Source organism: Odocoileus virginianus, chromosome 24 (genome assembly GCF_023699985.2).
Source record: "Odocoileus virginianus isolate 20LAN1187 ecotype Illinois chromosome 24, Ovbor_1.2, whole genome shotgun sequence".
NCBI classification, from domain to species: Eukaryota; Metazoa; Chordata; class Mammalia; order Artiodactyla; family Cervidae; genus Odocoileus; species Odocoileus virginianus.
The window spans coordinates 26178709-26193857 of NC_069697.1; the positions used below are offsets into that span (position 1 = coordinate 26178709).

The following is a 15149-nucleotide window of genomic DNA, read 5'->3' on the forward strand; positions in this document are numbered from 1 at the left end:
TCCAGCGGTTGTGCAGGGCCCGCCCCGGCCCCGCCCTCCAGGACGTCCCGTCGGGAAACCGGTGAGCTGCACGGCCGCGCGGCTGCGGCTCCGCCCGGGCACCACAGGTAAGCAGCAGAAGCAGCCCGCCACCCTTCTCTGGCCTTAGAACCCAGAGCCCTCCCGCTTCTTGGGACTTGCTGCCGGTCGAGATCGCCTCTCCCAAGTCCTTGTCCCCCATCCACCTCCCGCCTCCGCCGATCTTCTACTCCTCCTCTTCCTTCACCCCCGACAGCAACACGAAGGGGCAGGGCCGGGCTGGGCCATCTGTCGTGGTGGCCTCTAGCTCCTCCCTCGGTAGGACTCCCTACACCTTCGCGCCTTCCTTAAAGGTTGAAAGAAAAGCTGGGGTCTCTGGGTCCTGGAGGGGTGGGGTGGGAGCGGTGCAAGCAGCACTGCCTCCGGGACCCTGCAACCTCTGCCCCTCACCCATGCCCTGGCATCCCTTTTGTGCCCCCATCGCCCCGCGCCGGGCCACCCCCCTGTACTCAGCCGCAGAAAACCTTTCGGAGAGGTTCCCTCCTTCCCCGGGGGGGGGCGCGGCTCCTGAGCAGAAGGAGTGAGCCGGCGAAGAGAAACCTCCCGGGTGAGGGCAGAGTCTCAGACATCCTCCCTGTGGAGACTGGGGCCTTTAAAGGGCAGGAACTGTGTGCTCAGTATTGTTGGGAGGGAGTCTGATGGGTGTTCATGACTGTGACTGTCACCGACTTCCTGATTTCCTGTCACTTGTCCCAAACCCCAGGCCAACCGAAAGGAGAAATAGTTTGTTACTTGCCCCCAGAGCCTGTTGTCCCAGACACTGACCTCTGCGGAGGTTAGCACAGGGCTTCTCTGTGTGTATGGGGATGGTGAGGTGTCAATTTGCCAGCACAGCATAAGACAGACCCCTCTATTAGCCAACCACCCCATTGCAACATTCACAAGGAGGGTTCTAACACTGCACTCCCAGTGAACTATCAGACCTGCAAATGCAGTTTGCAGACGCTGCAGGAGGTTAATAACTCTGGACACACCAAAGAACCTGGGGCTTGTGCTCATTTTGCCAGAGATATGTGTACACTGCCCACGCCCCTTTCTCGCAGTGAATGAGCTATGTCTCTGCCCATTACAGGAAGAGCAAAAAGGATGAGACAGGCAAATGCATGTGATCAATAGCGCAAGCTAAGGTGAGGAGTTGGAAATTTACTTTAGTTCAAGTTATCCAGCAGAAGCCAGCATCCTTGTGGATATTTCCTGACCTGTTCCTTAACAGTGCCATTCACTTTAGGCACCCAGAGGTAACAAAACAACTTTCAGGGGCACCAGAGCAGTTAGCAGAGCAGACCTGTCAATGGGAAGGTGGTCTAGAGGTGGTGGAACCACGAAGAATACTGGGCTGCCTGGAAAGCCCTCCCTCATCCTTGGTAATCACTGCCCATAGTTAGCAGAACAGCTGACTCCTACCCACGTGGAAGAACTCACGCCTGAAAAGGGAAGCCCTGAGGCATGTCAAAAACTGTCTGAGATCGGAAACATCTCAGCCCCAAATTCACTTGGGAGAAACCTGAACAGGAGATACGACCTTGGGCTTAGCCCACATAGCCATTGCCTAGAACAGAAATCAGGAATCAGAGGGACAACTAACCCTAGGGCCAAGGCAGTGGGTATAATGGAGGCGGAGAGCTGGCTCAGCTCTGTCACTAAATTAGCTGTCTAACCTTGGCCAAATCACATAAACACTCCCTGGGTGGGGAACAAATGAGAAGGTGTATGTGAAATGCTTTGTCAAAGCTCCAAGCACCAGCCAAGTGCAAGGCAACATGGTGCTGTGGTTAAGATAGTGGGCTTTGGAGAGATGTGGGCTTGGGAGCAAATTCTGCCTCTTCCATTTCATAGCTGTGTGTCCTTGGTCAGGTTACTAAACTTGCGTGGGCTTCAGTTTCCTTATATGTAAAATGGAGAAAGGCAACTGTGTCTTGCTTTGGTATAGCAAGCAGTGATATTAAAAAAGGTTCTGGTATTGTTCTGAACCTGCTCTGGCTTCATGGACATGTTCTGACATCTCCAGCCCTAGAAATGAAGCTGAGGTCCAGAGTGGGTTTCTCTGCCCTAGAGGGACCCAGGTGCTGTGCCAAAGATTTGGGTGAACTCTGATCATCATACAGCCCTCTGCTCCTCTCTGGGAAAGCCCAACATACCCTTTCTCATTTGATGGGAATGAGAGTGAGGGTTTGAATGAATGAGAGGTCAAGTGCAGGGCAGTGCCTGTCTCTGTGTCGGGCTCAAAGCTGTAATTGTGCTGTGTACAAGGCTTGCCCAGCGAACAAGGATGGCCTCAGTCTGGGGAGAAGAAGGACTGTTACAAGACTCTTTTGTGGCACCTGAGAGCCCTGGGAGGTCAGGTTATTCTCCAGTCTCCTGTGCAGCCTGGTCTTCAACCCTAGGTAGAGATGCGAAGAAATGAAGAAACTCAATCCTCACCCTCAGCTCTGCGGATAGCAGAAAACAAAGAACAGACAGATCAGGGCGTGGAATTAACAACCAGATACCTCAGGATGGAGGGATGCTGTAGGAATAGAAAGGTTAGGTGAACCAGTTAGGAAAATCATACTAGAGGCAGAAGATTGGGGACCAGGATTTAAAGATTTCAGAAGATGAAAGAAAAGGGGACCTAGGCAGCCCAATGTCTAAACCTGTTGGTTCTCCCTCCCCCGTAAAATCTAGTGGGGAAGTCCTACATGAAGAAACATGGGCCGTGAAACTTGGAAACAAACATGCCCAATACTAATGGCAGTAAGATGCCCTTTAGTCTGAGAAGGCTTCTTGGAGGAGGGGAGTTTCAGGTAAGAATTAGAGAAAAGAAACATAATTTGCTTTCAGTCCACTTCAGTTACTCACTTGTGTCTGACTCTGCGACCCCATGGACTGCAGCACACCAGGCTTCCCTGTCCATCACCAACTCCCCAAGTTTACTCAAACTCAGCTCATGAGTTGAGCTTACTCAATTCATATTGGTGATACCATCCAACCATCTCATCCTCTGTCATCTCCTTCTCCTCCCACCTTCAATGTTTCCCAGCATCAGGGTCTTTTCTAATGAGTCAGTTCTTCTCATCAGGTGGCCAAAGTGTTGGAGTTTCAGCTTTAGCATCAGCCCTTCCAATGAATATTCAGGACTGATTTTCTCTAGGATGGACTGGTTGGATCTCCTTGCTGTCCAAGAGACTCTCAAGAGTCGTGTCCAACAGCACGGTTCAAAAGCATCAATTCTTCAGCGCTCAGCTTTCTTTATAGTCCAACTCTCACATCCATACATGACTACTGGAAAAAACATAGCTTTGACTAGACGGACCTTTGTTGGCAAAGTAATGTCTTTGCTTTTTGATATGTGGTCTAGGTTGGTCATAGCTTTTCTTCCAAGGAGCAAGTGTCTTTTAATTTCATGGCTGCAGTCACCTTCTGCAGCCCAAGAAAATAAAGTTTCTCAGTTTCCATTGTTTCCCCATCTATTTGCCATGAAGTGATGAGACTGGGTCCCATGATCTTAGTTTTCTGAATGTTCAGCTTTAAGCCAACTTTTTCACTCTCCTCTTTCACTTTCAAGAGGCTCTTTAGTTCTTCTTCGATTTCTGCCATAAGGGTGGTGTCATCTGCTTATCAAGGTTATTGATATTTCTCCTGGCAATCTTGATTCCAGTTTGTGCTTCTTCCAGTCCAGCGTTTCTCATGATGTACTCTGCATATAAGTTAAATAAACAGGGTGACAATATACAACATTGATGTACTCCTTTCCCGATTTAGAACCAGTCTGTTGTTCCATGTCCAGTTCTAACTGTTGCTTCTTGACCTGCATACAGATTTCTCAGGAGGCAGGTCAGGTGGTCTGGTATTCCCATCTCTTTCAGAATTTTCCACAGTTTGTTGTGATCCACACGGTCAAAGGCTTTGGCATAGTCAATAAAGCAGAAGTAGATGTTTTTCTGGAACTCTCTTGCTTTTTCGATGGTCCAGTGGATGCTGGCTATTTGATCTGCTTAGCAAGAACATAAGGAAAATGCTTTGAAGAGGAAAAGGTAGCCAGTGAGGGTGAGGAGCAAACAGAAAGCAGACTGCCAAGGCCGTGTTTCTGCTACAGTCAAATGGCGGGAAAGGAGTGTGAATACGGCCCTTCTAGATTGTGAAAGGGAGAGAGAGGCCTGAGCAGAGGAAGCTGGCAGGCAACTTCTGCTGATCCTCCAGATACTGGGTCATCAGAGCACAGTCTCAGAGAATGGTTTTGAAAGGGCAGAGGAAGAAGAGGATCCAGGAGGCAGAGAATGAATCAGCAGGAGCGTGCATGGAGTGAGCCTGATGTTGAAACCCATTTAGAAACTCCATGCCTGGGAGTAGAGTAGGGGCAAGAGTAGTTTCCAGGATTTCGACGCTACTGGCCACAGTGGGGAAATTGGGAAGGCTGGCTAGCTTAGGGGGCAGGCCACAGACCCTGAGTTCAGGCTGTGGCACGTCGGGTATCCAGTGGCCCTGGGTAAAAGTCCTACAGCCAGGAGCGCACCATACCTGAAGAGAGAAGAGAAAGCTTCAGTTCTGTCCTCTCCCATCACCTGCCCCTCAACCTGAAGATGAACGCAAGCCTTCAGGAATACCCCTTCTGTTAAACACCCCCATCCGTCCCTCTCCTCCTGCCAGTTGATGGATGATAAGACTCAGTTCAAGTTTTTTTTTCTCCCCTGCCCCCGACCCTGGCTTTCTCTCCAACCCAACCTGATTGTCACCAGGGTTCCTAAATGATTAGGGAATCCCAGCCCATGCCCACCTAGGGTTCTTCTTCATCCCTAGGTTCTGAGGACTCTCAAGGCTCAGTTGGAAACGGTTACATATCCCTGCCCGACCTGGCAGGACCTGGAGATCCTCTAGTAACAAAAACCTGTGAGCTGATGAACTTCCTGCTTGGTCAAGTATTATTTTGATTTTTCAGTAACTTTACAAACTTGGACTAGATCAAGAAACATTTGCTGAGCACCTGCTGTGTGCCAAGCCTATTCTAGGGACACAGTGTGAGTTAAGTTCAATTGGGTTTTTTCCAAAGGAAAAATCTGTGTTTGGGCAACTAAAGCTCAAAATGTTATGCAAACAAAAGATGAACCTAGATCAGCCCAGGAGAAAACTTGATAGACTTGCTACTGAAATAACTTTCAGTGAGTCTTTCTGGGAAAATACAGCCAGGTACTGCAGCTCTAGTGTTGAGGGGGAAAGCTGAAGTGTTTTGAAGGTATAATTATGGAGAAAAGTGAAAACCTACCACCATTCTGTAATCAAAAAGGTCAGAGGTGGGAGGAGGGGTTTGGAGGAGATAATTTGCTACTTTGTTCACAGCACCAGAACAGAGGAAGTGAAATGCAGGATGGGTTGGTTTTGATAACTGAGAAAGTGCTGCCCAGGAGAAAAAAGGGAGACTCATTTGTCCAAAACAGCCTCTTGGTCCCCTCCTCACAACCAGTAGCTTGAAATGGACCTGTCGGCTCCCCACTGTGATGTTAACTTGGTCACACACCTGCTCCCAGTGAGAGTGGTGACAGTCATCACTTTTCAAGAAACCTGTAATTGAGCGATAGCCTGACTAACTTGAGCAAACATCCCTGTTGGTGGTGTTGCCACTGCTAACTTCCTGGCTGCCACATCTCTAGGAGGTGAGCAGCTCCCTAGATAAACAGAAAGAAACTTTGTTATAAATAGGCCACCTGGCCAGCAAGGGCGTGTTCCGGGTAGCTGACCCTGGTTCTCACTAAAGCCGAAACTTTACCTGGAAACTACTTTTGTGGCATCTTTAAAGCATTTGTGGTCCTAGGTGAGAATTAGAGGAGGGCAAGCCTGGGGAAGGTGGTGGGAGGAGAGGAAAGGGGCTGGGGGGATGGGGAGAGGTTGGAAGTGGGGCATCTATGAGTGAAATAGGGAGTTTCTGGAACATAGCCCTGCTCTAGGTTCAGGAGACCCAAACTAGTCCCCAAACTCCCCAGGTGACCTCCAAGGGGAAGGTAAAATGGTGGGAACAGAGCAGTGCCTGGGAGTTGAGAGATGGGCATCTGCTCCCAGGAGCTATGAGCTGTATATAACAGAAGTCCCCTAACCAAACTGGCCTCGCTGTCAAATAAGAGTACTGGACTCAGACGGACCTAGTCTACGTGGCTCACTGGTGTGTAGCAACAGACCACATGTGTAACTCACATGCACAAACGCATTCAAAACATCATTTAGTGAAGCCAGGGCTCACCTCTGTGGCTTTAAATGGGTCATGTTAACCCTATTGGCCTCATCTCATTCAACAAGAGTTTTCGGAGTACCTGCCACATGCAAGCTTTGTGCTAGAACTTTGCAAGTGATAAAAAGCTGAAAACAACCTGCCCTCTCTGGTCCAGTTCACAAAGGTGTGAGAGAGGAGAGACTGTGAAAAGATCAAAGTAGAAGTATAAACAGTTTGCTAAGGGGGGTGAGGGGCTTCCCAGGTAGCACTAGCGGTAAAGAACCCACCTGCCAATGCAGGAGACCTGAGAGACGTGGGATCATAAGATGTGAAACATAAGAGAATTGGGTTCGATCCCTGGGTCGGGAAGATCCCCTGGAGGAGGGCACGGGCAGCTCACTCCAATATTCTTGCTGGAGAATTCCATGGGCAGAGGAGCCTGGTGGGCTACAGTCCATGGGGTCACACAGAGTCAGACAGGCCTGGAGGAACTTAGCACGCACACAAGGGGATGAGACTAGAGATATAAATTCTGCAAGAGAAGTTTTCTTGGAGGAAACTAGGATGTAAAATGGAGGAATTAGACTGTATCACTGGCTTTTTGACTGGACCTGGGGAAGGTGGTGGGAGGAGAGGGGAGGGGATGGGGGGATGGGTAGAGGTTGGAAGGGGGGCATTTTACTAGAAAACTTAGTATCCTCTTATGTGTGACAGGGTATCTCAAAAGTCTCAGGAAAGCTTTGTTGTGTGGGATCTTAGTTCTCTGACCAGGGATTGAACCCTGGCCACAGCAGTGAAAGCACTGAGTCCTAACCACTGGACCACCAGGGAATTACCTTTAGGAAAATTTTACACTTTAATCACCTAAGAGGTATGAATTTTACAAACTAACAAAAAACATCATTTGAAAATGTGATTCCTTTCACCTATGTGAGTTTTGAATAACAACTTTTCATTTTAATTTTGTATCAGGAAATGTTTATCATCTTCAATGGATGGAGACAGACATTAAAATAATAATTTATTATTCAAAATTCATAGAAACGAAGTGAAAGAAATTTAAACTTTCAAATGATGTTCTTTGTAAGTCTGTGGCGTTTATACTTCCAAAGTTATTAAAGCATAAGATTATACTAGGACTTTTGGTACACTTACTCTATATATGTATGTATAATAAGCAAAATGAAATTTTAACAAAACAATACTTACCCATATTACCTGTGATGTAGTTTTGTTTTTTTTTTTTTGCTTTAGTCTAGTCTGATCTTTTAAATAATTTTTTTCCATGCGATTTGCAACACTTTAAATGTATTTCACAATCCTATAATGAGTTGCAATCAATAATTTGATAGACATTGGACTGGGTGAAGCCTCAGTTCCCTTATACCAGTGACAAAAGGTAAATTTGTATTCTGACTAATGAGGCCAGGAAAACAGGTACAGTTTGTTCAGTCTAAGGAAATGTTCCCAGAATAAGAGGATTTCTGGTATCATCTCAGTACTAAAATCAAGATGGTCTGATGTTGCAATCCCAAGGGTGGTTGGAGGAAAAAGAGTTGGGAATGAAAGTTTAGCAGCAGCAGGAGGGAATGAGTGGTTGGGCATACTTGCCGTGGACCTCTTGGCCAGCCAGAAGGTGAGCGAGCTACACTGCGAGGAGGACCATGTGAAGCCCTGCTCTTGCCTAAGGACTGTGTGCACTAGGGGCTGTTTCTCCCTCAAGTCTGGTGCCCTCCCTGACCTTGCCAGCCACACTTCTGGTAATCGTCTCCTACGCAGAGAGCAGGAATCCTTAAAGCCAAAGTCTTCTCACTTACACTGGATTTTGTGTCCCTTCGAAGAGACTCTTTCCCATCACCCGCATGCCAAGCAAACAAACCAGAGTCCCTTACTGCCAAGGCTAATCACAGGTGTCTTGTTTCATTTCAGGATGTGGTTAGTACCTTGAGGAACTGCAAGCACCAGAGAGAAAGCCTTAGACAGCCAGGCTGGATCGAGAGAGCAGATGCTTGGGGAGAGCTCAGTTTAACCCCAAGTCTCTCTTTAGGAGGGAACAAAGGAACAAAGGTGAATCACACTGCGATGTCAAGACGAGGGAGTTGGAGTGACCTGGGTGATTCTGAGTGAGTCAGTCAGGGAGGCCTTCCTGGAGGAGGTGAGTCTTAAGCACTTGGCAGTAGCTGATAACTAAGCTTTGTAGGAGGCATATGTTGTTTTATTGTGCTTTACTTTGTCTTGCTTCACAGATACTGTGTTTTTTATAAATCAAAGGTTTGTGGCAACCCTATATCCAGCAAATCTATTGCTGAAATTTTTCCGGAAGTGTTATTTTTTAATTAAAATATGTACTTTTTTTTTTTACATAATGCTATTGCACACTTAGTAGACTACAGTATGGTATAAACATAACTTTTCTATATCCTGGGAAACCAAAAAATTGTGTGACCCACTTTCTTGCTGTGGTCTGGAACTGACTGCATAGTAACTTCCAGGCTATGCCTGTACCATGCCTTTGTTTCTAACTGTGGTCCCTCTTTCTTGTTGGAGCGGAAGGTAGACAGACAAAGTGTCAGGGAAATGCCACGTTCAGATGGTTCAACACTGTTGTAGCAAACACTTCCCCATTCTGCGGCCCTTGGTCTGTGCTTAGCTGGGGCAGTGGCAGAATCGATGAGATGTCAAAGTCAGGCATCAATCAGCTCAGCAACCCCTAGATAGGACACCGCCTCTACATTGAATTTCCATTTCCTCCTTGAAGCCTTCTTCAAGCCCACGGGCTACTGTTCTTGTCTGTGCTCTTAGTTCAAATTATGTTACTCTTTGAATAGATAATGTTGTCAGGGTTCAAAGTGCAAAAGGGTATTCAGAGAGAGATTTTTTTTCCTGCTCCTATTCCCTCCTGGGTCTGGTGCTCCCCGAACCCAGTTCTTGTTCTCCAACTAGATTTTAAAATCTGGTGGGGAAAGAGGCATCTCACACCTCTCTGTGTCCCTCTGTGTCCCAGCTGGGATGGATTGTTTCACCTCACCACCCAGGGGAGTTCCCCTGGCACCACACCCTCCCTCCTCATCCGCACTGATGCTATCTTGGGTCAGACCACCCCCTAGTTCCTCTTAACTGGTCATCCAGCTGCCAGTCAGGTGCATCTCCTAGACGCCCTCCACCAGCTGTCACACTCCTCCTCCTGTAATGCTGGGCTCCCACTAATCTTTACTGCTCCCCATGCCTCGGGTCAAGGGCAAGCTCTTTGCTTTGATGACTTCATTTCAAGCCACCTCTCCAGACCCATCACCTGCTCCTCCCATCAGGCTTCATACTCCCACCAAACCAAATTCCTTGGAGTTCTCTGATGGATCATGCTGTCTCCTGCATCTCGGGCTTTCTACATATTGTTCCCTCTGCCTGACATGTGCTCACGTCACCAGCCAACTCTTCCTTGTGGATTAGGGCTCAGCCCAAGTTTCTCTCCAGAGGGACTTCACAAACATCACCCTCCCCCACTCAGTGAGTTTACTGCATCCTCTCTCCCTCTGCCCCCGAGGATGCCTCTCTCAGGATGGGTGCCTCTGGCTTAAAATTTGACTCCCGCAATTGACTGTACTCTCCTTGAAGGCTGGGCTTTCTGCGTAGAAGATGATTACCAGGAGTGTGGCTGGCAAGGTCGGGGAGGTCACCAGACTTGGGGGAGAAACAGCCCCTACTGCACACAGTCTTTTGTCAAGAGCAGGACTTCAAATGGTCCTCCCTGCAGTGTAGCTTGCTCACCTTCTGGCTGGCCACTATCTGGCAGAGTACCTGGCATAAAGCAGGAATTCACTCAATACTGGCAGAATCAACAAAACTCCTCTATCTCCCAGACAATACCTAATATAAAATAGATGCTCAAAAAGATTTAATCTGATTCGATTTTTGATGGTGCTGCTGAATCTTTTTTTTTTTTTACGAAAAGCACTATATACAGAAGGCACTTAAAATGTTTCTCTTTAGCATATTTGTGTGACGTAGGTGCTTAGGTATGTTTGCTGTATACAGTAGGTACTCAGCACATGCTTGCTATGTACATGGTAGGCTTTCAGGATGTGGCTGCATACAGGCAGAAATTCAGTGTGATTGCTACACACAAAGGTGCTTGCTTCATGCTTACTGTTTACAGGAGGTGTGCAGTTTCAGCCCCCTATGCCCAGCAGATACTTACTATATGCATGTCTCTTTGCTATATGCATGAATCTGAGGTTTTAAAAGAGAACATCTCCCCCCCCCCCCAAAGTGACCCCTGCTCCCTCTTGACATCATGACAGCCACCTGTGCCCCAAGTGGATCCGAGTGACTCCAAATACCAGGCTTCTCCATAGGCAGCAGCTTGTGTGTTTAACAACACAGCTCCACTGAAGTTCTTTTTAAGACAGAGTAATGAGTGTGGCTTTGGCCAAAGACCAGGTGCCTGAGGATAATTGCTGGGAAACTGAGCAGGGTTTTATTAGTGACAATCATAGAAATAATTGAGGGCTCGGTCTGTGCCAGACACTCAGCTGAGTATTTTATATACATTGTTTCTGATTTAATCCTCACACCCCCTGTGGGTTAGTTATTAGTCACCCCCACTTTATAGATGAGGAAGCTGAGGTTTCGAGAGATTAAGTCATGTGCCCGAGGGTCACACAGCTGCTACTGATAAAAACTAACACTTTCTGAGCATTGACTGGGTGCAGAGAGTACTAAGCTTTTTCCAGGAATTATTTCATTGAACTTAATCCTTACAACAAACAACTCTAGGAGGTAGGTGCTATTATTGTTAGAATCTGCAGATCTAGAATTTGTGCGCAGGTCTGTTGCCACCAACATCTAGTGCTTACCCCATGAGTCTTATACTTGCAGAACTGTCTACAGAAAGTTTTGCAAACACTCTTCCTCTGAGCCTGGTACCACATATATGAGGATAGATACTCAGGGCCATGGTCCTGCCTGGAAGGTGCTGTCCTTAGAATCTTAGATTTAAAAATTGTTTTTAATTTTTTTATTAAATATGAATAGATACAGAAAATATTGACAAAATGTGCATAGGATATAAAGAATAGCAGTGCTGCCAGCAGCCACCATTGACTTAAAAAAAAAAAGCTTATTTTGAAGTCCCCCATGTACCTTTATTCCCATGTCTTTCCTCCCTCTTCAGAAACCTCTTTTTTTTTTTTTTCACTCAACCTTGCATCTGTGTTGTGGCATATAGAAATGGTTCATTCGTTGTCATAGTTGTGCCGTCCATGTGCTGTGGATACTTCACACTGTTTATTCATTATAATGCTGATAGACATTTGGATTATTTCTAATTTTTGCCTTTTTTGTGGGTACTGCTAGAAATGTTCTTGTGCATGCCTTTGGTCATATGTTTATCTGAGATATAAAACCAGGAGAGGAATTGCAGGGGTCATACAGTGTGAACATTTTAAATTTTTCTAGAAAATGCCAAATTGTTTCAAAAAGTGGTTACTGATTAAATTTCTTCATGTAGCGTTTCAAGTTTCCAGTTTTTCTAGGTCCATGAACCTCAGAATCTTAGGGCAGGAAAGAAACAGGGTCCATTCTCCTTCTTATCTGGATGGAGACAATTTAGGTGCAGGCAAGTAACGTGATTGGACCAAGGTGATGTCACCATTCAGCAGCAGAGCCTGGATGAGAACCTGCAAATCCCCTGACTCCCTTCCTGCACCTGCCTTGGCTCATTTCTCTCTCTCATCCTTCCTTCTCAGGCCGAGGCCCCAGGGTGTGGCCACCACGACACCTCGTGCTATTTCCAGGGCCAGGCGCAGCAGTCAGAACTGACTCAGCCGGGTCCTTGTCAGTTCCGGAGGATGAGGCTGCTCCGCAGACGCCACATGACCGTGCGCCTGGTCATGGTGGGCAGCGCCTTCGTGTTCTTCCTCTTCATCCTGCAGAGGGACGTGAGTGGCAGGGAGCAGGCCACAGAGAAGCCTTGGCTGAGGTCCTTGGTGAGCCAGAAGGACCACGTCCTGGACCTCATGCTGGGGGCCGTGCACAACCTCAGGGACTCCATGCCCAAGTTCCAGATCAGGGCTCCGGAGCCCCAGCAGACACTGGCCTCCACCAACCAGTCCTGCCTCCCAGGATTCTACACCCCAACTGAACTGAAGCCATTCTGGGAACGGCCGCCACAGGACCCCAATGGCCCTGGGGCGGATGGGAAAGCGTTTCAGAAGAAAGAGTGGACACCCCAGGAGACCCAGGAAAAGGAAGAGGGCTATAAGAAGCACTGCTTCAATGCCTTTGCCAGTGACCGCATCTCCCTGCAGAGGACCCTGGGGCCAGACACCCGACCCCCTGAGTAAGTAGCACCGTATCCCAGGATGAGGCCAGGATTCTGCCAAAGGCGTGGCTGGTATGTCCACAGCCAATGTAAAGGGCTGACACGGATTTTATTTTATATCAATATTTATTTATTTATTTGGCTGCATCAGGTCTTTGTTGTGGCACTCCAGCTCAGCAGTTGTGGCATATGGGCTTGGTTGCCCCGAGGCATGTGGGATCTTAGTTCTCCAACCAGGGATCAAACCTGCATCCCCTGCATTGGAAGGTAAATTCTTAACCACTGCACCACCAGGGATGTCCCTGATAGGGATTTTAGAATGTGGGCAAGGGTTTCCTCTAAGCCCTCCTTTCTTTTCCTGATCCATTGTCGTTATCCTAGGGATTGGGATTCAAGGGCATCATGGTCAGGCCAGAGTCTCAGGGAGACCTGTGAGAGAGAAAAACAGTTGTGAAGGTGACAGGATACAGAAAAAGGAACTCCTGACAGGGACCACAGCGGGCCAAGGGGTGACTAGGAGTGCCTGACTGCAGCCCACAGATTTGGGGGCCTTGCCCTCTGCCAAGAGGCTGGAGACTGCAGGACTCTGCCGCTGAGCTCCTAACAAAGGACATTTCCCAAAAACAGCCCTGGTGGTCAGGATTACTGCTCACCTCCTGGTTTCTTTCAGTGAAGACTCAGGGCCATGAACTCATTCCAACCAATTATTTGAACCTGTTTGTACTTTCAGTCCTGGGCAGTGAACCAGCTCTTAGATCTTTGAGTTGTAGCCACTTCAGCCTGTGTTCTTACTGGCCTCCCGTCAAAGGTTTTGTGTCTTTCTCGTGTAGACTTTGTCATTCCCAGCTCAAGAGGAATACCGTTTTTGGCCTTTTCTCACATGGCAGCTAGGGACTTCCCCAGTGGCTCAGCCATAAAGAATCTGCCTGCAATGCAAAAGATGCAGGAGGCCTGGGCTCCATCCTTGGGTCAGGAAAATCTGCTGGAGGAAGAAATGGAAACCCACTCCAGTATCCTTTCCTGGAGAATCCCATCGACAGAGGTGGGCTACAGTCCATGGGGTTGCAATGACTAGGATGCGACTGAGCGTTCATGACCACACATGGCAGTTTTCATTCTAGGTTCATGATTCTTTAGGGCCGTGAACCTGGAGTTCCTCAGACTTGGACCAAGTATTAGAGTCCTAGAACATGGAGCCAGCCTGAGTTACCAGGACTCCTCACAGGGAAGGGCAGTGGGCCTGAGGGCAGCCAGTGGAGGAGGTCTGGGAGTCTTCTCTGGAGGGCCCCTGAGAAATCTCTCTGACCCCAAGAGGGGGTTTTAAAAAGGCATTTAGAGACTTCCCTGCTGGTCTAGTGGCTAAGACTCCCCACTCCCAATGTAGGGGGACCAGGTTCAATCCCTGGTCAGGGAACTAGATCCCATATCCCGCAACTAAGATTAAAGATCCTGCCTGTTGCACCTTAGACCCAGTGCAGCCAAATAAATAAATAAGTACTTTTTTAAAAGAAAGAAAGGGTGTTAGGCTGCACAATTCCTTGAGATCCAGCATTGACACATTCCCACCCCCTCCTGAGATGGTATGTCAGGGAGGGAGGCAGTGCACCTAGTGCCCCAGAGTGGTTGGAGTGGATGAGGATAGAGAAAAGTCACAGGAAAGTGTTGGTGATAATAGTATCGGATTACAGGGAATTCGTGAGGAAATGGGTTTGAGTGGAACCATTCACTGTAAAGAGTAAAGTCTTTCCTTCTCATTGAATATGGAATTTGTAGTCACTTCTTCCAGATGTCAGAGTTGCCCTTTGTTACTTTCCCTCTGGGACCTCAGGTGGGGGAAATAGGTTTTGGGTGTCTTTGGTTGGGGGCGATTGTTTGTTTTTTGCTGTGCTGGGTCTTAGTTGCTATACACAGGATCTTTGATCTTAGCTGTGGTATGAGGGATATTTCAGTTATGGCATGCAAACTCTTAGTTGCAGCATGTGCAGTCTACTTTGCCGACAAGGGATCGAACCCAAGCCCCCTGCATTGGGAGTGCAGAATCTTAACCACCGGACCACCAAGAAGGTCCCGGGAAACAGGTTTTGGAGTGGGTGGCAAATAGTGGATAAGCTGGAAAAAGCATGCCGCTATTCCCAGCTCCAAAGGGGAATGTAGGCTGGGGCTTCCGAGGAGCAGAGGATGCTTATAGGAATCTGTGGACAGAGCCCTCCCCGCCCCTGGAACAACCAGGGACCCGGAGAACTGTATCTGCACTTTTGTTCGTGCAGGTGTGTCGACCAGAAGTTCCGGCGCTGCCCCCCGCTGCCTGCCACCAGCGTCATCATTGTGTTCCACAACGAGGCCTGGTCCACGCTGCTGCGGACGGTGTACAGCGTCCTGCACACCACCCCTGCCATCCTGCTGAAGGAGATCATTCTGGTGGATGATGCCAGCACGGACGGTGAGGCTAGGGGGCCCCCAAGGAGGGGCCTGGGGTCTCCCCTGGTACTCTGAGGAAAGAGGGCCTGCTGGTGCTCCCAAGGGAGCAGACACTGCCTCGTGGCCTGTTGTGTGGCATCACAGCTCATCATAAAG

The 15149-nt window shown here is 48.2% G+C and overlaps 1 protein-coding gene across 2 annotated transcripts in view; it reads left to right on the forward strand.

Moving 5' to 3' along the window:
* Nucleotides 1-14: 14 nt before the first annotated feature.
* The window catches only part of GALNT6 (polypeptide N-acetylgalactosaminyltransferase 6), a 36373-nt gene continuing 21238 nt past the window's right edge, over nt 15-15149 (forward strand). The window contains exons 1-4 of one of the 2 annotated variants that reach the window (XM_020892966.2): nt 15-107; nt 8186-8411; nt 12001-12593; nt 14843-15015. In XM_020892966.2, the coding sequence (XP_020748625.2) occupies nt 12103-12593; nt 14843-15015 (664 nt within the window). In that variant the 5' untranslated portion in view covers nt 15-107; nt 8186-8411; nt 12001-12102. The remainder of the gene's footprint in view (nt 108-8185; nt 8412-12000; nt 12594-14842; nt 15016-15149) is intronic. The other variant, XM_070454399.1, reaches the window with a different exon arrangement.